The sequence below is a fragment of the Rana temporaria genome, chromosome 5 (assembly GCF_905171775.1).
Source record: "Rana temporaria chromosome 5, aRanTem1.1, whole genome shotgun sequence".
NCBI lineage: Eukaryota > Metazoa > Chordata > Amphibia > Anura > Ranidae > Rana > Rana temporaria.
Window position 1 is genome coordinate 297,824,152 of NC_053493.1, and position 25,710 is coordinate 297,849,861.

Sequence of the window (25,710 nt, forward strand, 5' to 3'; positions counted from 1 at the left end):
CCTGGGAGGGTTGCACATAGTGTGTATGTATATTATGTAGGTGTATGCACACATGCCTTTGGAGGAAACCCGAGTACCTGGAGGAAACCCACGCAGACACAAGGAGCGACAATGCAAGCTCCAGGCAGATTGGCGTCAGTGTCCGGATTCAAACCAATGACTCTCTTGCTGCCAAGTAATGGAGTTAACCACTACACCACCGTGTGCATAAAACCATTCTGAAACAGATGCCTGGCGCAGCATTCAATGAAGCATCACAGACCTATATGAGGCCTTGGACCAGCTGGTCCGCTAGCCTAATAACTTTTGGAGAGAGTCGGTGCTCCTCCACTGTCTGGTTCAAAATGCTCACTCCGTTCAAAATGCTCACTACAGCACTAGGGGTCAGGACTACTCCAAGATGGCCGCTGAGCGTTCAGAACGCGGCCACAGGAAAATGGCCGACCGCAATGTAAGCTGCGCCATAGCGCAGCTACGACAAAATCAGTACTTCGGATCTTCTATCAGTCAGATCCATTCAAGCAGCTTTTCTCATTCTGCTTCTCAGAAATTATCAAAGAAGGGCACAGAAGGAAAAAACCTACACAGCGGTCTGATTTGTGTGATCCAAAAAAGACTGAGCCCTCGGCGGAAACCCAGCTGCACTATCCAGCTTAAGAGAGTCCCTTGCAGCAGTAAAAAGCGCATCCATAAATGCCTTAGCCTGTTTTTTTTTTTACTACCCAGGTACCTGGTCCATGGCTCCATAACAGAGCATTCCCCAGGGGATAACGGGGGAAGGGGGCACTCTTTTACTGCCCGTCCACAGTCCACCCCCACCCTGGCACAAACGTGTCCAGGACTAACAATAAAACCTCTGTGGGAATCCCACATAACATCTGCTGCCACCACCAGCATGTGGGGAAGGACCCAGATACTGACTCCAGATATTAATAATATTTACATAGTGTGTATTATAATATGCACACCTGTCCTTACAAATAAACAAAAGCTCCTAGAGCCCTATTCAGGGCCTCTCACCCACTTGCTGCGCTGACCAGGGGACTCACCTCAGGAGGAGACTGCCCAGAGCTGCCGTCCGCTCTCAGCACACAGCGTGTGACAGGAAAAGAACCGTGAGGTAACTGTGCGGCATCTGCAGGGACCTGTGTGCCAAATGGCGGCAAAATGCTGCGTTTAAACAGGAAAAGCCTCCTAGGGCTTTTTTTTTTTTTAAAGCGGTGGTTCACCCTGAGTTTACACATTCTGTCTATGCCAATGCTAGGCATAGACAGTAACCAAACGATTTTTTTTTTTTTTTTTTTTTTGTGCTCCTTACCCCTTTTTCGGAGCTGTTTCCGACCTGTCACTCAAAATCCCCCGCGGGGAATGGGCATGTAAGGCCATTCTCCCCCATCCTGTCAATCAGCTTCAGAGACTCCTCCGGAGACGCACTGTGCTCAAATCGCGCGAAATCTCGCCGGTCACGTGAGTACGCCGGCCGTTGCATCCGGTGGATGCAAGGGACCAGCACGCTCTTGGAAAAAGTCCGAACGGACGAAACGTCGAGCGCTGCGATCCAGCATCCAACCGGAAGTGACATCTGCGATCCACTGTCTGTGAACCCAGGAAGTTTAACACTGCAGGAAAGCCTTCAGAGCGGTCTTCAGGTATCCAGACCCTAACAGTGAGAGTTGCACAAAGACACATCTATATGTTATATATATGCCTGACTGATTTACTATCTGGTACGCATGTTTTTTAAGGGGATTGGTGTTCATGTATTTTTTGGGTGACATTAAAGCTTTTAAACGATACTGCACTATATGGATTTTTTTCCTTCCCTTATACATCTGTGGATACGATACCTTGAGAGTAAAAAGACATACACGGTGATCCAGAAGTAAGAAGGGTATGCAGATTTCAGCATCTAAGGGCAGCACACAAGGAGATATAGATTGAAACGCTATTTAAAAGAAACCGTCTGGTGAGTGTTTCCCCCGAAGGGGACCCTATATCCCCCCCACGTGGTGATTGTCCTGTTTGGTGATTGGAGCACATATTCTGACTACATCTGATCTGGCCATTCTACACTAGCCATTTTCTCTATCAAACCAGGAGTTTGCAGCGCTGCTGCAGGACTATTGACAAGCTCTGTGCGGGCTGTTTTAATTATTCTGCTTTTACCAATAATGTCTCCAGACCTTAACCCTATTGAGTATCTGTGGGGCATCCTCAAAACGGAGGGTTGAGAAGCCCAAGGTCTCCAACATCCACCAGCTCGGTGATGTCGTCATGGAGGAGTGGAAGAGGACTCCTGTGGCAACCTGTGAAGCTCTGGTGAACTCCATGCCCAAGAGGGTTAGGAGTGCTGGAAAACAATGGTGGCCACACAAAATATTGACACTTTGGACATTTTCACTTAGGGGTGTACTTACTTTTGTTGCCAGCGGATTAGACATTAATGGCTGTGCGTTGAGTTATATTGAGGGGACAGCAAATTTACACTGGTATACAAGCTGTACACTCACTACTTTATATTGTAGCAAAGTGTAATTTCTTCAGTGTTGTCCCATGAAAAGATGTACCGTATTTATCGGCGTATACCGCGCACTTTTTTGCCCTGAAAATCAGGGCAAAATCGTGGGTGCGCGGTATACGCCGATACCTGCTTTCCCGTGCCGAGTTTGAATACTGCGCCGACATATACCGAGCGCAGTACACTCGGGTATAGTCGGGCAGTCTCGGCTCCTTCCGCGCTCACGTCCTGGACGTACAGGACGTCAGCGCGAGAGTTGCCGAGCATTGCCGACAATACACGAGTGTACTGCGCTCTGTATATGTCGGCGCAGTATTCAAACTCAGCGTGGGAAACAAGCGGGGATGGACGCGAGGACGCCGCAGAAGGACGCCGGACCCGACGAAGAGGACACCCGAAGCCGCAGACGGACGCCGGACCCGTCGAAGAGGACACCCGAAGCTGCAGAAGGACGCAGGACCTGACGAAGAGGACACCCGAAGCCAAAGACGGACACCGGACCCGACGAGGCCGCCAATGGATGCTGCGCAAGACACCAAAACTAAGTACAAAAAAGTTTTTCCACAGGATTCGGGGCAACTTTAGGGGTGCGCGGTATACACGGGAGCGCGCTATACCGCGATAAATACGGTAACAAAATATTTACAAAAATGTGAGGGATGTACTCACTTTTGTGAGATGCTGTATATCCAAAAAAAGACAAGTATTCTAAATGCAAAAAAGGCTGGAGAGCAGATTTCTTGAAAATGATCGCTGAGCCAAAGGCCCTAGAGCCACTGAATTGTCTTTTGGACATTTGCTGAGCATTGCAAAGGAGATATATCCTGCAAGAGTAGGTTGTCTAGACAGCCTGTCACTTGAATGCCCGAGTTCTGAGAAAGGCAAGCAAGGGTGCCAATATCTTTCTAAACACCCCAACAGCAGAGGAAAGGGGGAAGGGCATGTTGACAAACTAAAAAACGGTTGTCTGCCACTGCAAAGGATAGAAATCACTGAAGAGATGGATAAATGAGGACATGCAGATAGGCATCTTGGATATCCATATATGCCATTTATTTCTCTTGTTTGAGAGAGGCAATCACTGATCTTATGGATTCCATGTGAAAAGCTGAAATTTTAAGGAATTTGTTGAGGGATTTTAAGTCCAGGATAGAGCAAACTTTGAGCCTTGGTACCACAAACCTGTGGTGTTACTGGTATAATGACTCCCTGGGTAAAGAGGTGTGGTTCAGGGCATTCTGCAAATCCAACTATCCTTTAACAGGTTTTGGTTGATTTTGAAAGAAGAAAAGGGCGGTTGTAAAGCCTTAAAAGGAGTTGTAAAGGAAAAACATTTTTTGCCTAAAATGTATGACTGCAAGTTGGACAGACAGAATAGTGTAATGATTATGTTAAAAAACGAGTAAATACCTATTAAATTCCTTCATCTATATCACCTCCGGCATTCTAGTTTCTGTTCTCTCATTCACTTCCTGGTTTGCGGCACTCGTTCATGAAGAACTACATTTCCCAGTATGCATTGTGGCACGCCCAGTAATTCACACCTTCTTGAAGTCTCTAACACGTAGAGAGCGTCCTGCCGCACAGATGTAGTTCCCAGGAGGGGGCGAGAACGTCACTGACCACCACAGTAAAGCCTCCCTTCACGGTGGTCAGTAAAATCAGACAAGCAGGAAGTGAACAGAACAGAAAAGAAATAGAGCAACTTCTGAGCAAAAACTAACAATGAGGAAGTGAAAAGAGGAATGTCTGCAGGTAAAGGATGCTTATTATGAAAAAAAAAAAAAAATTCCTTTACAACCCCTTTAAGTTTTTTTTTACCTGAAAGCATTTTCTGCATTCAGGTAAAAAACCTTCCATGGTCAGCTCCCCCCAGGCCCCCCTTAATACTTACCCGAGCTCGACCTCGAGCCAGTACTGTGCCCAAGACAGCGCTGCTCTCCTCTGTCTCCTCACAGGACATGGAGGCAGCAGCGGAAGCCATGGACTCCACTTTAATGAATAGGTCAAGTATCTCAAATAGACATCTTTCATGCAAGGGCATATGTGTGAGCACCTTATACAGGCAGCTTCCGCTGTCCAAGCTTTTAATCATAAGATTCAGCACATACAGAGGGGAGATTAAAGCCATTCTGGATAATTTTCTCATGACATGTTCCAGGTATCTAGACAAAAAAGCAGAGCAGAAGGCAACTGATCCTCGAATACAGGGCCATATTGGTTATTCATTCTCCTAGGCCAGTTAGCTGCAGCTTGACATACAGAAATAGAACCAAGAGCTGGTAGCAGGGCTGGGCCTGCCAGGTAAAAAAGTGCTTTTAAGAGCATCTCAAATTTTCTATCATTAGAATCTTTGAAAGAATGAACATCTTCAATAGGTACAGTAAGATATTTGTTTAGGACAGAAACGGCAGGATCAATAACAGGAACAGCCCACATCTTTGCAAATTCCGTTTCTACTGGAGAGAGCGCATCAAACATTTTTGAGAGATTGTGTATGTGGTGTTACCGGCGCAAAAATTGAGTTTTTTTATCAAATTATTACAACTGCTGCAGTTCCTGTAGACACCTCCAGGAGGTGTGATAGTATAAAGAATGTATATTTGTATATGATGCACATATACTAATGCCGCTGATACTGTGCAAAAATTAGCTTTTTACCGCTGGTGTTATTGTATATTTAAATGATTTATGTTACAAAGGAATTGAAAGTGTTATATTTATAGGGGTAAAAGCTAATTTCTGCACAGTATCAGCGCAGTAGTATATGTGCATCATATACAAATATACATTCTTTATTTTTGAGAGATTGAAATCCTTTCAGAAGTGACCCAATCATAGGACAGCACATTTTAATTGGTTCATGAACAAGGAAAGTTTAGCAAGTTTTTGAGGTCTCTTTGTGGCCAAAGGGGCATAGCAAGGTGGAGGAAAGTCAGTTTGCACAAATCCAAGGCTTTAGCAGACAGAAGCAATGAGCTTTTCAACATCAGCAAGCATGTTGGGTGAAGATCCCTCTATAATATATCGTATCTGTATTCCCTTCTGATTCTGCATTATCTAGGACCCGAATATCAGCGTCCTACTTTGGTTGAGACATAGGGGTAGGAGGAGAGGCATTTCTGAGCCCTAATTAAAGATGGCTGTATTAAGCCAAGGTCTTAATCTGCCCAATTAATTGTGATATTGATGCCGAAAATTCTGCTTTTGTCAAGTAGGTCACTTGTTATGTTCCGAGCTAGAATTGGATGCTGAGAGATGTGTTAGAACTGGTGCTCCAGAGCATGGGACACATCATGACTCTGAGGATGAGTCTTGTGCAGGCCTTCAGCAGCTGTGGGAGATTGACAAACTTACCCTAAGGCCCCATACACACGACCAAACATGTATGCTGAAACTGGTCCGCGGACCAGTTTCAGCATACATCGCGAGCGGGCAGAATTCCAGCAAACATTTGCCCGCCGGGCCTTTTCCCAGCGGGCAAATATTCCTGGACTTGTTTTAAAACCGTCCGCTGGAATCCTGCCCGCTCGGACATGTATGGTCGTCTGTACAGACCTACCATACATGTCCGAGCGCCCGCCGTCCCTCGCATGCGTCGAATGACTTTGACGCATGCGTGGAAGCATTTAAAAAGCAGGCCCGCCCACGTCGCCGCGGCGACGGCACGGACACGCCCTGCGTATTGTTTACGCGCGGACTTCTGTACGATGGTTAGTACAGCCATCGTACAGAAGTCCCCGGGCAGACATGTACGGTGAAAACGGTCCGACGGACCGGTTTCATCGTACATGTTTGCTTGTGTGTACCCGGCCTAAGAAGTACACGATAACCCACGTTTACAATGTCCTGAAGGAATCCTCATGGCGAAAGGGTGGGAGGAGGCACCTGAGTACTCGAAATTGGAAGTGGCATTATAGTGCGCGACCAGTAGTGTGATGAAACACCTGGTCATGCCTGAGACTGAGCCCTGAATGGTTGAATTTTTTTGACACTACTTGTTTACAAGTTAAAATCAGGGGTTTTTTTGCTAGAAAATAACCTAGAACCCCCAAACATTATATATTTTTTTCAGACACCCTACTAGAGAATAAAATGGCGGTCGTTGCAATACTTTATGTCACACTGTATTTGCGCAGCTGTCTTACAAGCGCAATTTTTGGGGGGCAAACAATACACTTTTTTGACTTAAAGCGGATGTGCCATGGGAACAAAATATTAAAAGTCAGCAGCTACAAATACTGCAGCTGCTGACTTTTAATATTAGGACACTTACCTGTCCTGGAGTCCAGCGCCGATCGCAGCAGAGCACGAGCGATCGCTCGTCACTCTGCTGCTCCCCCGCCATCCACGCTGAGGGAACCAGGAAGTGAAGCGCTGCGGCTTCACTGCCCGGTTCCCTACGGCGCATGCGCGAGTCGCGCTGCGCCCGCCGATTGGCTCACACGCTGTGTGCTGGGAGCCGAGTGTTCCCAGCACACAACGGGCGACAGACGGGATGTGACGGAATGCCCGTCTTTCGCCCGTATCGTGTGGCCGGAAGTGGGTGCAAATACCTGTCTTTAGACAGGTGTCTGCACCCCCCTCCCCCCTGAAAGGTGTCAAAAGTGACACCGGAGGGGGGGAGGGTTCCGATCAGCGGGACTCCACTTTAGGGTGGAGGACCGCTTTAAATAAGACAAACAGTAAAGTTAGCCCATTTTTTTTTATATTGTGAAAGATAATGTTATGTCGAGTAAATTGATACCCAATATGTAATTCTTGAAAACTGCGCCCGCTCATGGAATGGTGACATACATAGACCCTTAAAAATCTCCATACAGTACATGTTGCCGAGAATGTGTTTCTAGCACGACAGCATCGCGCTGATTCTCGGCGACAGGGTGCAGACATCTCGCACTCGCTGGAATAGACATAGCACATTCCAGCGAGCACATCATAGAAGCGACGGGAGATCTGACTTGGATTCCCGCCAATTCTAGCTGCGGCATTTGGTATGCATCCTGAGAGGGAGAACTCCACGCCAAATTTTAAATAAAAAACCGACATGGGTTCCCCCCCAGGAGCATACCAGGCCCTTAGGTCTGGTATGGGTTGTAAGGAGACCCCCCCCTACGCCGAAAAACCGACGTAGGGGGTCCCCCCACAATCCATACCAGACCCGTATCCAAAGCACGCTACCCGGCCGGCCAGGAAAGGAGTGGGGACGAGCGAGCACCCCCCCCCCCCCTGAGCCGTACCAGGCCACATGCCCTCAACATGGGGGGGGGGGTAGGGTGCTCTGGGGCAGGGGGGCCCACGTGGGTAGGTACCGGAGCATGATGGGACTGTGACATCATAAGAGAGGCCTATATAAATTGGATGCAAACGGCGCACCCGTCATGGCAGCGAGAAGAGGCGTTGTGTCAACATCGGAAGAAGGCAGAAGAAGAGAAGAGAAGAAGAAGAAGACGTCACACAAGAGCGGGCTGGCCACCTGCTAGTAATTGAGCTAAAACACGAAGATAGCGGCGGCCAGCCATGAAGGAGAAGGCACCGGACAGCGAGCGGGAGAAGAACCGGAGAGCGGAGAAGATAGAAGACCCCCCGGAGAGCGGAGAAGACCCCCCCGGAGAGCGGAAGAGAACCAGACGGCGGTGAAGAAGAAGCCCCCCCTGCTAAAAGAGCTAATAAAGACAGGGGGGCCCCCGGAGCAGACTAATAAATTATTTAAAAACCCTGTGTCGTGTGTTTATTTACTTTTACACTTTGCCTCCAGGTGAATGGGTAGGGGTACGATGTACCCCATATTCATTCACTTAGGGTGGGGGGCCGGTATCTGGGGGCCCCCTTATTTGAGGGGGCTCCCAGATTCAGATAAGCCCCCCGTCCGCAGATCCTGACAACCAACGGCCAGGGTTGTCGGGAAGAGGCCCTGTCCTTCTCAACATGGGGACAGGTTGCTCTGGGGTGGGGGGGCCCCCGCAGTGCGCCCCCCTGCCCCGGAGCACCCAACCCCCCCATGTTGAGGGCAAGCGGCCTGGTCCGGCTCAGGAGGGGGGAAGACGCTCGCTCGTCCCCACTCCTTTACTGGCCGGCCGGGTAGCGTGCTTTGGATACGGGTCTGGTATGGATTGTGGGGGGACCCCCTATGTCGGTTTTTCGGCAACCCATACAAGACCTAAGGGCCTGGTATGCTCCTGGGGGGGGGGGAACCCATGTCGGTTTTTTATTTAAAATTTGGCGTGGAGTTCTCCCTCTCAGGATGCATACCAAATGCCGTAGCTAGAATTGGCGGGAATCCAAGTCGGATCTCCCGTCGCTTCAATGACGGCTTTGTCTCCATCGCAGCAAGCCAGCTCGGCGCTGGCTCCCGCGATGGGGCTCGTAGGTGGTCAATCTCGCCGAGAAAGGGAGCGAGATTGACACAATATCGCGGTCACCTACTGTAGGTGACATTTAAAAATGTATACAAGTTACAGGGGAGTTCCAGTGGTATAATCGTTGCTCGCACTCCAATGATCACAGATATCTCACATGTGTAGTTTGAACACCATTGTCATTTGCGAGCGCCACTAACGTATGCGTTCGCTTCTGCGTGCGAGCTCGGTGGGACAGGGTGCTTTACATTTTTATTTTCTTATTTATTTTACTTTATTTTTACATTGTCCTTTTATTGGTCACTTTTATTCCTATTACAAGGAATGTAAACATGACTTGTAATAGAAAGAAAGCATGACAGGACCTCTTAAATGTGAGATCTGGGGTCAAAGAGACGCAATAAAAATACATTTCCCCCCTTAAGACCATTAGGCAGAAGTGACGTTTGATGTCGTTTCCGCCATTCAATGTTATGGAGCCGAGCAGGGGGACATCTTTTCCCCACTCGGCTTCATGTCTCAGAGCAGAAAGGATGCGATTGTCTAAGCGGTGGAGATGACCGGAACGCTGCGGGAGGGGGGTGGCCCTCTCCCATCTCCGATAAAAGTGATCTTGCGGCAAATCCACCGCAGAGATTGCATAATTGATGACACCCTCTAGTTTGTGCCCCATTTTAGAAACATCCTGCGGAATGCCAATTACCATCTAAGGCTCCTCAGAAAAATAAAACATCTATTCACGCAAAATAACAGATCACTACTTGCCAAGGCTTTTATCCATTCCCGGTTAGACGGGGCAAACGTATTCCTATTGGGTGCCCCGCAGAAATGGGCCCATAAGCTCCAGGTGGTTCAGAACCACACTGCTCGCTTTGTACTCGGTCTAGCGAGACGAGACCATATTAGCCTGGCCAGGAGATCACTTCATTGGCTCCCTATCGAGCAGAGAGTGATCTTTAAAACGCTCTGTATCTTCTTTCGTGCATACTGGGGACAGGGTCCCAAGTACTTACACAGCTTGGCGGTGCACTATGAACCCTCGCGCCCATTAAGATCCAAGACCCAACATTTAGCCACAGTTATTCCATCTAAACTTTCTTCCATGGGAGGCAAACGACTCCAGAGTAGGGGTGCCATGCTGTGGAATGCCCTCTCCTTAGAACTTAAGATGACACCTAACCTGCTCCTCTTCAGAAAAAAACTGAAGACGGAGCTGTTCGTCCAGGCTTATGGATAAATGTATTTATTTATTTTTTCCCTCTCACAGTCCGCCCCCTCATTGAAGGGGCCACTTGCCTCTCTAATAACTATGATGTCTTCTACCCCTCCTCTAGTATCCTTACTGTTCCTTTTTTTATTTTCTATTTTTTCTCATACACTTCACGGCTCTTTCCTCATGCTCCCCTAAGGGCTGGATACCCTTTCCTTTCACCGCCCTTTCTTCTCTTTTCCCTCTCTTCCTCACCATGGATTGATTCAAAGTAACATCTCACCAGCGGCGCTTAGATGCTCACTTTACAGTGGGCATTTGGCGCCTAACTAAGTTCAAAAATCAATCAATCAGAGACCATTTTTATCTGAAAGCCAGCCGCTTGCCACTGTTGAAAATACTGGGGTTATTACAGTTAGCTAGTCCCGACATACAATGACGCTGATTTATGCAAAGTGTTAAAAAGTTGCATTTTAACAACTTCAATATAGGGCACCTATACCCCTTCCTGCCCACATCAATTTTCAGCTTTCAGCGCTCTCGTACATTAGATGCCAAGTAATCATACAACACTGTACCCAAACAAAATTTTTATTATTTTTTTTCACACAAATAGAGCTTTCTTTTGGTGACGGGAGTCTCATTGGGCGGGGGGGCTCATGGAATACAGAATCCCTTGGAGGTTGGGAACAGGGTTTGACAAATTTGCTTGGAAGCTAGGAGCCAGCTAAAAAAGTTAGGAGCCAGAAAACGCTCCCCGTCCCGCCAAGCTTGTGCGCAGAAGCGAACACATGCGTGAGTAGCGCCCGCATATGTAAAAGGTATTCAAACCACACATGTGAGGTATCGCCACGATCGTTAGAGCGAGAGCAATAATCCTAGCTCCTCTGTAACTAAAAACATGCAACTTGTAGATTTTTTTAAACGTTGCCTATGGAGATTTTAAAGGGTAAAAGTTTGTCGCCATTCCACAAGCGGACGCAATTTTGAAGCGTGACATGTTGGGTATCAATTTACTCGGCGTAACATTATCTTTCACAATATAAAAAAAATTGGGATAACTTTACCGTTGTCTTGTTTTTTAATTTAAAAAAAAGTGTATTTTTTCCCCCAAAAAAGTGCGCTTGTAAGACTGCTGCACAAATACGGTGTGACAGAAAGTATTGCAACGATCGCCATTTTATTCTCTAGGGTGTTGGAATAAAAAAATATACATAATGTTTGGGGGTTCCACTTAGAGGGAAGGAGATGGCAGTGAAAACAGTAAAAAAATAAAACACACGTTAGAACTGCTGTTTTACTTGTAATGCCAACGGCCCCCACCAGATGGCGCCAGGTCACAGAAGGAAGCTTGGGCCTTCACAAGGCTGCAAAGCCGCGGCCTAAATTACCAGCCGTCGCGGGCCCGCCGCGATCACGCAGCGGTGGAGGCGCACGGAGACACAGGATCCTGTGCGCCCCCACCTCCCCTGCGCGATCGCGGCAGGCCCGCGACGGACGGTGATTTAGGCCGCGGCTAGTGTTAACCTTTTCCAGATCACCTCCACAGTTCAGATTTCACACTGCTTGTAGAGTTCACCCCGCCCAATTGGTGGGACTTATTGATCACCGTTTTTTGTTTTGTTTTTTTGTTTGTTGCTTTTTGCCTTATCCCTCCATACCCACACAGCGCAGTTATTATCACTTATTTCACTTGTGGCAGGTGATGTGGCAGGTGACGTGGCAAGTGGACAATCCACAACTTGTGGCAGGTGACGTGGCCAGTGGACAATCCACAACTTGTGGCAGGTGACGTGGCAGGTGACTTGGCCAGGTGACATGACAAGTGGATAATCCACAACTTGTGGCAGGTGACGTGGCCAGTGGACAATCCACAACTTGTGGCAGGTGACGTGGCCAGGTGACATGGCAAGTGGACAATCCACAACTTGTGGCAGGTGGTGTGGCCAGTTGACAATCCACAACTTGTGGCAGGTGACGTGGCCAGGTGACATGGCAAGTGGACAATCCACAACTTGTGGCAGGTGACGTGGCCAGGTGACATGGCAGGTGATGTGGCCAGTGGACAATCCACAACTTGTGGCAGGTGACGTGGCCAGGTGATTTGGCAAGTGGATAATCCACTTGTGGCAAGTGGACAATCCACAACTTGTGGCAGGTGACATGGCCAGTGTACAATCCACAACTTGTGGCAGGTGACGTGGCCAGGTGACGTGGCAAGTGGACAATCCACAACTTGTGGCAGGTGGTGTGGCCAGGTGACGTGGCAAGTGACATGCTAAATACACGTACACTGCTGCTCTCTCAGGCTCAGCTGCTACTCACTCTGATCTCACAAAATGGCTGAAATGGCTAAATAATACTGTTTTTTGAGCTTAGGGAGGGTCTTATGATGTTTCTTAACCAAACGCTTATAAACGCAAACGCGGTAAAACACAGCGAAATTCGCGGCAAAAACAGGCGTTTTAAACGCTGTGTTTAGATGAGTTTGCATCTGCGTCTCGTGTGCATGGGGCCTTAAATCATCAGGGTGTGTTAACTTTTAAACAGGGTCATTTGGGTAGTTTCTGTTGTGATTATGATTTAAAAAGAGTAAACACAGTTGATTGATAATAAATGGCTTCAGCCAAACACGAACCATGAGTGAAAGAAAAAGTTTGTGTTATCATTCATTGTCTCTGAAAAATGGCCAAGAAATCATAAATTCAGCTACAACAACAAAAGAAAGAACCTACAAATAGCAAGCACATCATTGTGTAGCCAAAACAGAAAGTGATTTTCCTTTACTGTCTGCACAACCTACAGATCTGAATAATATACACTTACTAAAGTCTGTGACAGTTACTTCTGTTCTGTTTGTTGTTGAAATGACAAACTTCTCATTTGAGTTGATCCCAAAGGCCTTTAAAAAAAAAAAAAAATGTATTCATCAGATAGAAGTAATTTTCTTGGATTTACAGTCAAACGGTAAAAACACTAAATAGGCTATTAGCAATGTAAAACAAAGAAATACTTACCTGTATATACTCAAGTATAAGCCGACCCGAATATAAGCCAAGGCACCTAATTTTACCACAAAAAAATGGGAAAACTTATTGGCTGGAGTATAAGCCTAGGGTGTCCATCTGCATGCCTCACTTTGCCTCACTGTGTCCATGTGCATGCCTCACTGTGCCCATGACTAGACTGACGTTTAACATGAAAGTCTATGGAAGGGGTGCCCGGCTTTGAAAAAAAGACAAAAAAAAACAGTGCTCCCCGATCGTAGGTCCCTCAGACAACAAACTTTTCACACTTGTAGAGGATAAGTGGGGCTACATGTGTGCCAAGTTTGGGGTCCAGGGTACCTACGGCTGGCTGGTACTGGGTCCCCAAAGTCCAGGAGATTAGGCACAAAAAGGTGACTGGAGAATAAGCCGAGGGGGGCATTTTCAGCACACACAAAAAAAAAGTGCTGAAAAACTTGGCTTATACTCAAGTATATACGGTACTCCTTCAGTTCCCACTTACTTTGCTAATGCAATGGAATTGGTCATGCAGTTTCTAATAAAGGGGATGGTAAGCATGCAAGAGCAGCCACCTATTGACTCTCTCTGCTTGAATGGCACTCCTTAGGTCCCATGAGCATAGGCCAAATGAACAATGATGTGATCATCTGAACAAGAGTATTTCTTTTTCCGATTACATACTGTATAACGGTTATCACATAGGCTGTGTATACAGGCATACCCTGCTTTAAATACACTCCCTTTACATACACTTGTGAGTAAGGACATACCCGTGAGTGTATGTAAAGTGCCTTACAAGTACTGTACATACATTTTGCAGCCGCAGTAGAAGGAGCTGAAGCTCTCAGAGCATAGCCCACCCTGTTCCAGTGTGCCTCTGACACCCCCGTTACAGACCCCGAGACCTCAACTACAGCTCCTAACACCCCCACTACAGCCCCTGACCCCCCACTACATCCTAGAAGTGAAAAAGGGTATTGTTTCACTTTAAGTACATTTTCATTTTACATACATGCTCTGGTCCCATTGTGTACTTAAAAGTGAGGTATGCCTGTACTATAAACTACACATACAGGACACATAATAAAGTGTGTGTGCGTGTGTGTGTGTGTATATAAGGGTATGTACATACACGTAATTGTATATGCACCTTTTTAATCTCTCTCTGCTAGTTTAGCAGAAAGATTAACCTGCATTTTGCCAGATAGGGGAACAATAACAGCTCAAGGAGGTGGTCACCAAGGGAGGTAACAAATTAAATTGTTTTACCTTCTTTAGCATCCACCAAAGTACAGACTGTGTACATGTGGTTCACTACACCTGTATGCCTAGTCTTCCTGCTCAGATGAAGCAGAACTGGGATTTAAAAAAAAAAAGCCTGTAAATAGTAATAAAAACGCGGCTGCTTTTAAGCCCCATTCACACCTGAGCATAGCGGTTTCAGGCAGAAAGTTACGCAAATTTACTGCGATTTTTGCAGCGTTTTTTTACAGGTCAAAAGGTCACCAATGTAAAAAGCAGAAAAACGCCCAAATCTGCCAAAGAAAAAGTCCCAGAACTTGTTTGCGTTTCAGGCGTTTTGGAGCTTCTGGCTTCAGGCATTTGGAGTGGAGATGTGAACCATCTCCATAGAGAAGAATATATTTTTTCCCCTCCAGCGTTTTGTAGCTTGAGGCTTCAAGCTACAAAACGCTCAGGTGTGAATGGGGTCTTAAGTAGGGATGCACCAAATGTTTTTTTTTGTGCCGAAGCGGATACCAAAAATGAAAAATACACTTGGCCGAAAACCGAAACCCATACCGAAACAGCACCGATACTGGAATACTGTAAAAAATTATACGGGAGGTAGTCAGAGACTGGGGACATGGTACAGGAGATGGTCAGAGACTGCAGTTTCTATGGACGTTAGTAGATAATGGCCGATCGGTTCTCACCTGACCCAGCGATACCCCCCAGCACAAACCACTCCAGGACAAACCAACCCCCCCCCCCATTAGTACAGACCCCCCAGGACCAACCCCCCTGGCCCCCTCCATTAGTACAAAACCCCCCTAGACAAACCAGTCCCACCCCATTAGTACAGACCCCCCCCACCAGGACAAACCCCCCCATCAGTACAGACCCCCTCTCCCCAAAGATTAGTACAGACTGCAGTTCCTATGGATGTTAGTACATAATGGCCGATCGGCCCTCTCACCTGACCCAGCGATACCCCCCCCCCCCCCAGAACAAACCAATCCCCCCCCCATTAGTACAGACCCACCCAGGACAAACCCCCATTAGTACAGACCCCTCCGGGACAAACCCCACCCCTCCATTAAGGTACATAAAAACAGATGGAAGAACAGATCGCAGCAGGCAGGAGTTAAGACAGGGAGGAGGAGGAGGAACAAAAATAGAAACAGCGTTTCATACTACGCCTCCTTTCCCCGCAAAAGCCCGTTTGGACGAAACGCCGCGTCGGGTGGAGCCTAGCACTCGCTGACGTCACCACGCTCACCAGCTGATCGGTATGTACCGCAGCTGGTAGTCACTATACACGCTGTTTCTATTTTTGTTCGTGAGGACTTATGTATGCAGTGTGGAACGCTTCTTAGCTTATGTCAGTATCAAACTGAATAAAATCTTTTAAAGATACCTACTGCACTATGAAGTCCTTCCTCCTCTTTTTAACCCCATATATCGTCTGAGCACAAGGATTTGTTTCCTGTTATATCCTGGAGCACAAGGTGGGGGAACGCTACGTCTGTGCACCTGAGTGTCCAAGAAGACATCTTTGGAATATCCCCTGTGACCCAGAGAGCGACATCCTTACTGAGTGCCTGACTGACCCCTTGTGGGTACATCTTTCTGGTAAGCGGCCATCATTTTCCTCTTTGGGATAGAGGTTATCTGCCTGTTGAAGTCTCAACAGCAGCATATGTTTGTGAAGAGCCAAAGTTTCTGAGAACCAGTTTTTTTGATGTTTCCCGGATAGGACTTATTCACCATTTGATTGCACCGCCTGTGAATAATTATCATGGGACATTTGAATTTATTATTTTTACTAATTTAATTCACATTTCTTTGATGTTTGATAGTAGCGCACCTTTTCTTTGTTTAGATATGTTGTCTGAAGCCCAATATTAGGCTCCTTTGTATTGGAGTGCAGCACTTCACATTTAAGTATCAGCCACTATTTTCATAAAATCTTTCAAATTAATATAATCACTTCATTCGGGGTTAGCGCGGATTGCTTGTGCCTTCCATTACCTTCTTAGGACTAGTCACCGACACGAACAGTGAGTCCGACCTCCGAAACGGAGCCGTAGCAGACAAGTACACCCGTAGGGCCCGAACCACGTCCAAGGAATGCAAGGTGGCCTCCTTCGGGTTCTTCGGCCGAGGACACAAAGATGGCAAAACGATGTCCTCATTAATGTGAAAAGCCGAAACAACCTTTGGAAGGAATGATGGCTGCGGCAAGACAAGGCCGCCAGTTCAGATACCCGTCTGAACAAAGTAATTGCCACCAGAAAAAACACCTTCTGGGACAGAGTCAACAAAGGAATCTTCCTTATGTCCTAAAACGGAGCTTCTTAAAGCACCGAAAGAACTAAATTCAAGTCCCATGGAGGCAGTGGAGGCCACACAGGAGGGGGCACAGGTCAGACCCCCTGCACAAACACACGCACCAAGGAGTGCGCCGCCAAGGGTCGCTGAAAGTAGACAGCTAGAGCCAAGATCTGACTCTTAACCGTACTTAAGGCGAGAGACTGATCCACTCCACGCTGTAAAAACAGCAGAATCCGGGACATCACGTATGTACGGGGGTGCCACTTAATCTCTTCACACATAGAGATGTAGGCCTTCCAGGTACGATGGTAAATCTTTCGTGAAGTGGCCTTTCGTGCTCGTAGCATGGTAGAGATCACCGAGCCCGACAGACCTCGGTCTTTCAACACCTGGCTCTCAACAGCCACGCCGTTAAAGCCATCGACTGTAAAGCAGGGTGAAATATAGGACCTTGCGACAGAAGGTCTTCTCTCAGGGGTAGACGCCAGGGGACGTCTGCCACCAGACGCCCCAGGTCCATGTACCAGGGACGGCGTGGCCAATCCGGAGCGATCAGGATTGTTGGTATCCCTTCGGCTTCCACCCTGCGCAGCAGGCGAGGAAAGGTGTATATTAGGTGATAGTGACCCCAAGGTGCCACCAACAAGTCTGACGCGTCCGCCAACGGGTCCCTCGACCTGGTCACGAATCGTGACACCTTCCAATTGAGATGGGACGCTAGAAGGTCCACGTCTGGAGTGCCCCATTTTTGGCACAGACTCTGAAACACCTCCGGGTGTAGCGACCATTCTCCTTGGTCTAGCTTTTGGCGACTTAGATAATCGGCTTGCCAGTTCAGCACCCCCGGAATGTACACCGCCGACAGAGCCGGCACAATGTAAGCTGCGCCATAGCGTGGCTACGACAAAATGGGCGCCAATGGGAGTTTTCAATGTAATTGAAAAACCTCCCAAAAAAATGGCGCCAGCGCCAACTGAGACCCCAGTGTAGTGGCCACAATAGGTCGCAAGTCAGACCCCAGCATGGTAAACATGGAACGGGTCAGTACTTTGGATCTTCTATCAGTCAGATCCATAGAAGCGGGGGTTCCCGCCCGGCGGTGAGGGACCACCAAAGCCCTCAGCGGCTTTTCTCATTCCGCATCTCAGAAATTATCAAAGAAGGGCACAGAAGGAAAAAACCTACACAGCGGTCTGATTTGTGTGATCCAAAAAAGACCGAGCCCTCGGCGGAAACCCAGCTGCACTATGCAGCTTAGGAGAGTCCCTTGCAGCAGTAAAAAGCGCACCCATAAATGCCTTATTCTGCTTTTTTTTTTTTTTTTTAACTAGGTACCTGGTCCATGGCTTCATAACAGAGCATTCCCCAGGGGATAACGGGGGAAGGGGGCACTCTTTTACCACCCGCCCGCAGTCTACCCCCACCCTGGCACAAACTGTGTCCAGGACTAACAATAAAAACTCTGTGGGAATCCCAGGTGCTAACACCTGCTGCCACCACCAGCATGTGGGGAAGGACCCCAATACTGACTCCAATATTTACATAGTGTGTATTATAATATGCACACCTGTCCATACAAATAGACAAAAGCTCCTCTCACCCACTTGCTGCGCTGACCAGGGGTAACCAGGGGACTCCCTCAGGAGGAGACTGCCCAGCGCTGCCTGTGAGGAAAAGAACCGTGAGGTATATTCTGCAGGGACCTGTGTTTAAACCAGGGCTGTGGAGTCGGTAGATAAATGTTCCGACTCCGACTCCTCAGTTTTATGTACTTCCGACTCCGACTCTCCGACTCCGACTCCTCTGTATTAATATGCGAATGTATTTTATACATTCCTTGAGGGAAAGAAACGCAACCTACCACAGGACTACTGGCTGGGAAGCCAACAGTCTACTGTATTGCACAGTTTAAGCAAAAGACAAACACAATGAAAACAACGTTTTATAAAAAAAAAATTATTAATCAATCAAGTGGCTGGATAGTAGCAGCAGGCATAAACATCAGGAACAGGATTTTTACCAGTTCAAAAATACAAGCCACATTATTTGGTTGTTTTAGAACAAAAACAAAGCTTATCTATAATGAACCAAAAACAAAATCTGTAAAACCTAGAAATGGTTTATATTCATCTTGAAATGTAGTTATAGGCTTAGCAAATGCAAATCAATTCAATGTAGAGTTCTAAGGAAGAGAATTGCCTCTGCCAGATTCCTGCCTTTCATAGAGGCTCTTAAGTCAGACTTTATTATTTTTAGGGCTGAAAATAATCTTAGAGAGGTAGTTGGGCTGCTGCTTTCTCCTTTGTGTGCTTATCTACTGCTGAAGATAGGGCAGTGGGAGGATCCAGGAAGGGGCATTTATTCTAAAACATGATTTTCCTAGGAGAATCCCATAGTCATGTTTAAAGTTTAAGCTAACAATCGGAGTTTACAAGTTTTTATAGCCTTAGCTAAATGACAGCAGTTTTTCCAATGGTTTACAGCTTCAGTCTTGAACTATTGGCCCTCCATTCCCTTCACTTATACAAGTGTCTCACTCTCTAGTCCTGCAAAAAACATATTTATTTAATCCCTTATCAGTGAGAGGCTAGGTTACACATGGACGCTGCGTTCCCTGTAAAAACAGAACACAACACTATGGAAAGTATAAGTATTGCAGCTCCTAATTGTGCGTTGCGTGCCATATAGTGAAGCACATGAAAAGCATGCTTCTTCACGGTCACTTAACGTGTTCGTTTTGCGGTTACGTGAGGCACTGCATGCATTGGTCTTTATTCTTACAGTAGAGGAGTCATTAATTATAACTTTTTGTGAATTGGGACATTTAAACTTGCTTTTTTTTTTTTTTAATTCCAATCTAAATTTAGTAGGAGTCGGAGTCGGTGCATTGTTTGCCGACTCCGACTCCAGGTACCCAAAATTACCCCCGACTCCGACTCCACAGCCCTGGTTTAAACAGGAAAAGCCTCCTAGGGCTGTTTTATTTAACCACTTAACAACCGCCCTATAGACGAAATACGTCTATGTAACGGACACATGCATGCTGCCGAGACAGTTATAATCTTCGTGCAGGGGGACTACAAGGAACTGCATGGCTTGTCACAAGTGGATGTACCGCATTGTATTCTGAGCTCAAAGGGTTAATTGGACAAGTTTCTTTTCATTGTTGAATGCTAATGTTCCCTTCGCATAGATAATGAACTCTCTTTTGTGTGCAGGTAAACAGCCCCCCTGTGAGGTGTATGCTGATGGGGATTATGTGTGAGTGATAATTGTTTTAAAGGTTAATTGAATTTGTGCCTGGCCAGGAAATGTTAAGTGGGGTGAGGTGCCGAAGTGGCTAGAAACTGGCCAAGTGATTAATTCAAGGAGATGTCATTGTTCTTGTAACAGTTGTAACCAGATATAAGCAGGTATAAGCAGGTGAAATATGCCAAATAAAGTCAGTCTACTTGACCCTTCAAACGTAGCACGTCTCGTTTCTTGGAAGGGCGTTCGATGGGATATACCGGCGGTACCTGCATATCGCAGCTTGCCAGGGAAAAGGACGTCTCAAACGGCTGAGACCCTCACACCAGTGGGTAGCCGTTACATTGGTTGGCAGCGGTGGGATGATCCTTTTATCCAAAGAGCAAGTGCTGAATGGAGTCGCAGTACGCCAGGCTGAAAAGATCCACACTAAAAGATCTATTGGAGAGTCGTGGTAGGAGCGCCAGCAACAGACCACGGAGAGAGCTGATAGCTGACCTGCTGGAGCTGGACGAAATGGATGGATCTATGGAAGGAACGGAGCCCCTTGCACCTGTCAGCAAAGAAGATGTAATTACTGGGATTGTACAGCGGAGATTATCCTTGTATCCAGAAACGTCTGCGGAACTAATCAACCAGCTGTTTCGGGAAGCAAGGGAAGAGATACAAACGAAGAGGGGACAAGAACTGGAACTGGTAAGAGCGAGACAGCCCATTACACCTGCAGTTCCTACCCCCCCCCCCCACCTGCTGCTACAGGAAAGAAAATACCGTTCACTGCATTTAAAGCTTTTGTAGAAAGTGAGGAGGAAATCGATGGATATTTGGCGGACTTTGAGAGGCAGTGCTCACTACACCAGGTACCACCAGACCAATGGGTCACTATTTTGTCGGGAAATTGTCGGGCAAAGCCAATGAAGCCTTTCGGGCTCTCGCTCCAGAGGATATTTTACAATATCAGCAAGTTAAAAAGGCGTTGCTAACCCGATATGCCGTAACGCCAGAAGCCTACCGCCGGCGCTTCCGGGAGTCCAAGAAGATGGCTGTGGACTCCCACATGGAATGGGCCAACCAGTTACAAAGGATGGCATTCCTTTGGGTCCAAGGGTGCAAAGGCCAACACCGGGGAGGAAGTATTGCAGCTGTTCCTAATGGAACATTTCTTCCAAGACCTGGCCGCAAACATACAAGACTGGGTACGAGATCGCCGTCCCGCTAACTTAAACGAGGCGGCTCGGCTAGCAGATGAGTACGCGGAAACAAGGAAAGTAAGCCAGGGTACTACACGGCTGGCTCATAAGGTAGAACCGCGTACTCCAACCGTCACCCCACGCCCAGAGTTTTCGGCTCCAGTTCCACCACATCCTCAGGGGCCTAGCAACTACCCCCGGGATTCGCCTAGGGTGACGTGCCATCACTGCAGCGACACGGGACATATTGCTCGTTATTGCCCTTTGAGAGCTACAAATAACAATTGGAGATGCACAACACCCAACACAGAGGTCACTCCATCACGTCCCTCTGCGGCCCACTGCCTGGAGACCGAGGGGGGCCCGGAGGAATGTCTGGGAATTTGGTATGAGGCAGACCCAATACAAGCGGCCTCTCCGGATAACCGTCAGCATCACCGTCAGGAGGTACGGGTGAATGGACAAGTAGCACAAGGCTTAAGAGATTCCGGGACTACTATCACTCTGATTCAAAAACATCCGGTAAAGCCAGAGACCGTGTCCACTCGCACAGTTGCCGTCCGGGTCGCAGGGGGTGCTGTATTTCGCGTACCCACCACCCGGGTGCACTTAGACTGGGGAGCCGGGTCAGGAAAGACCACAGTTGGTATCATGGACAACCTACCTGCCGAGGTGGTGCTGGGCAACGACATTGGCCCTCTGACTTCGGCTTATTTACCTACACCTGCTGCTGCTTGTCCCGTGACCACCCGCGTTGCTGGAATCAACCCGCGTGCTGCTGAGAACCGGGTAAGACTACCTTCCCGGACATGTACTGTAGATCCGGCACAATATCACAGTCTAAAATGGGAATGTGACAAGTTGGCCAGTGAGAAATCAGAGATACAACGACACTATGTCATGTATTATGAGATGTCCCGTGGCTTGAACATTGAAATGCACAAACAGGCGGAAATTGTCAAAAGATTAAATGGGATTTGCATCCAGGTGGTGCCGTATCTGTCCCAATGTTACGGAACCATGAACCAGACGTACAACAAGAGATAAGTGAAAATAAGAAGGCTTTATTGAAAATCAAGCTGTAAAGCAAAAGTCCAACGGATGGTGAAACCAGAGGTCAGGAACCAGAAGGGTAGTCAGACGAAGCCAGGATCAGGAACCAGCAGGGAAGTCAGACGAAGCCAGGATCAGGAACCAGCAGGGAAGTCAGACAAGGCCAGGATCAGAACCAGAAGCAGCAGCAGTCTTAGAAGCATGTGCACACAGGAGGACCAAGCAAGGAACTGAAGTCAACGACCTCCTATATATGTGAGCCAGGTATCCAGCTCCTCCCAGTGGGAAGGAGGAGCCGCAGGGTGGGAGGCTACAAGAGACCTAGAAACCAAGATGGCCGCCAGCACATGTCAAACGAAGGAGACAGGAGAGAGGTAAGACCATGACAGTACCTCCCCCTCAAGGGCCCCTCCTCCGCGGTGCAAAAAACGGTTTCTGAGGGAAGCGTGCGTGGAAGGCTCGGAGCAAGGCAGGAGCATGGACATCTGCGGAGGGAACCCAGGAACGCTCCTCAGGACCATAACCACGCCAGTGGACCAAAAACTGCACCCGACCGCGGACCAGGCGTGAGTCCAGGATATTGCTCACCTCATACTCCTCGTGATTGCCCACTTGGACCGGACGAGGCCGAGGAACCGAGGAAGTGAAGCGATTGCACACCAGTGGCTTCAACAGGGAGACATGAAACACGTTGGAGATCCGCATGCCAGGTGGAAGCGCAAGGGCATAGGCTACCGGGTTTACCCTGCGAAGCACTCGGAAGGGACCAACAAAGCGAGGAGCCAGCTTGGGAGTGGGCACTCGAAGGTTGAGGTTGCGGGTGGACAACCATACACGGTCTCCGACCTGGTAGGAAGGAGCAGGCGCTCGTCTGCGATCAGCCTGGAGTTTCTGGCGCTGCGCAGAGACCTCAAGGGACCTCTGGATCTGTACCCAAGAAGCACGTAGAGCAGAAAGGTGATCCTCCACAGCCGGAATATCCTGGGGAGAGAATGCCTCCGGTAACACGGCAGGTTGGAACCCATAATTGGCCATGAAGGGAGATGTCCCAGAGGAAGAGTTCACAGCCGTGTTCCTGGCAAACTCAGCCCAAGGCAGGAGGTCAACCCAATTGTCCTGGTGATCGGAGACATAGCAACGAAGGAATTGCTCCAAGGCCTGATTGGATCGTTCTGCGGCCCCATTGGACTGAGGGTGGTAGGCCGAGGAGAAGGAGAGATGAATCCCCAACTGGGAGCAAAAGGCGCGCCAGAACCTGGACACAAACTGACTCCCCCGATCCGACACTATCTCTTTGGGCAAACCGTGCAACCGGAAGACCTCCCGGGCAAAAATCGTGGCCAACTCTTGTGCAGAGGGTAACTTCTTGAGAGGAACACAGTGGCACATTTTGGAAAACCGATCCACAATCATGAGAATAACCGTATGGCCTCGGGATGCAGGGAGGTCCACAATGAAATCCATCCCCAGGTGTGACCATGGGCGCTCCCCGGTGGCTATGGGTTGCAGCAGGCCCAACGGAAGGTGCCGAGGGGACTTACTTTGGGCACAAACGGAGCATGCCGCTACATATGCGGCGATGTCGGAACGTAGGGAAGGCCACCAGAACAGACGTGAAACAGCCCAGGACAGCTGATTCTTACCAGGATGCCCCGCGGTCTTGGAGTTATGGTAGGTTCGCAACAACGGAGTGCGCAACTCCTCAGGCACAAAACATCTGCCGTTGGGTGTCCCAGAGGGAGCACCAGACTGAGCCGCCAAAATCTGCTCACCAAGGGGAGAGGTCAGGCTGGTGCGAATGGCGGCCAGGATCTGATTCGGAGGTATGACCGAAGTCGGTATAGATTCCTCCCTGGACAGCTCGGAGTACTGCCGTGATAAGGCATCCGCCCTGATGTTCTTGGAACCAGGTAGGTAGGAGACCACGTAATTAAAACGTGACAAGAACAGAGCCCATCTGGCCTGACGTGGTGTCAATCTCTTGGCCTCAGAAAGGTAGGTCAGATTCTTGTGGTCCGTCAGGATGAGAACCGGAACCACCGAGCCCTCGAGCAAGTGCCTCCACTCTTTGAGAGCCTGCACTATGGCCAATAACTCCCTGTCACCAATCTGATAGTTGCACTCCACGGGTGACAGTTTCCGGGAGTAAAACCCACAAGGAAGCAGCGGACCCTCTGGTGTCCTACGCTGAGACAGAAGGGCGCCTACTCCCGTCTCGGACGCGTCCACCTCGAGGACAAAGGGCAACCCAGGGTTGGGATGAGACAGAATCGGAGCTGACACAAAGGCGGATTTTAGGGCCTCAAAAGCCCGGATGGCCTCGAGCGGCCAGACCTGGGAATTACTGCCCTTCCTGGTCAGATCCGTGAGAGGCTTGGCCAGCATGGAGAAGTCCCTGATGAACTTCCGATAATAATTGGCGAAGCCCAAAAAACGCTGCAAGGAACGAAGACCACTGGGCTGAGGCCACTGTAAGACAGCCGAAACCTTCTCAGGATCCATGGAGAACCCCTCAGCGGAAATGATGTAACCTAGGAAGGTTACCTGGGATCGGTGAAATTCGCATTTCTCAAGCTTACCGAACAGCTTGTTCTCTCGTAACCGTTGCAACACTCGTTTGACATCCAGAATGTGGGCCTCCCTGGATTCAGAATATACCAAGATGTCATCCAAATAGACCACCACACACTGCTGCAACAGGTCACGGAAAACATCGTTGATGAATTCCTGAAAGACTGGGGGCGCATTGCACAACCCAAAGGGCATAACCAAGGATTCATAATGACCGGTCCTGGTGTTAAAGGCGGTCTTCCACTCATCGCCCGCCTTGATCCTTACCAGGTTATATGCCGCCCTCAGGTCGAGTTTGGTAAAGACCGTGGCCCCTTTAAGGCGATCGAACAGCTCGGAAATCAAGGGTATCGGGTAAGCGTTCTTGATCGTGATGCGATTGAGACCCCTGTAATCGATGCAAGGCCTCAACTCACCGCCCTTCTTTTTCACAAGGAAAAATCCAGCCCCTGCCGGGGACGAGGATTTGCGAATGTGACCACGGGACAGCGCCTCCATCACGTACTCCTCCATGGCCTCATTCTCCGCAACCGACAGTGGATAGACCTTGCCGCGAGGAGGAACGGCACCAGGTTGTAACTCAATGGCACAATCATATGGGCGGTGCGGAGGTAGGGCAACTGCGCGTACCTTATCGAATACATCCCGGTACTCCTCGTATTCAGGAGGCAACAGAGAGTCCGAGGAAGTACACAGCAACTTGACAGGCCCATGGATGCACTTAGCCCCACACTGTGGTGACCATGAGAGGATCTCGGCCGATCTCCAGTCAAAAGTCGGATTATGCTTCTGGAGCCAGGGGTACCCCAAGACCACCGAGTAGTGTGGAGACGAAATAACTTGGAAGCAGACCGACTCTCTGTGAGCGGCACCAATGGCTACCCCCACTGGAAGGGTCTCATGAGTCACGTGTGACGGTTGGAGGGGTCTGCCGTCTATCGCCTCTAGAGCCAGCGGGGAACCTCGAGCCTGTAGAGGGATGGAATTGGCGGCAGCG

The 25,710-nt window shown here is 48.6% G+C and overlaps 1 protein-coding gene across 1 annotated transcript in view; it reads right to left on the minus strand.

The window, feature by feature from the left end:
• SMCHD1 (structural maintenance of chromosomes flexible hinge domain containing 1) overlaps positions 1–25,710 on the minus strand; it is a 504,574-nt gene that overhangs the window by 465,825 nt on the left and 13,039 nt on the right. The window contains exon 2 of the mRNA XM_040354031.1: positions 12,914–12,989. Coding sequence (XP_040209965.1) covers positions 12,914–12,989 — 76 coding nt within the window. The remainder of the gene's footprint in view (positions 1–12,913; positions 12,990–25,710) is intronic.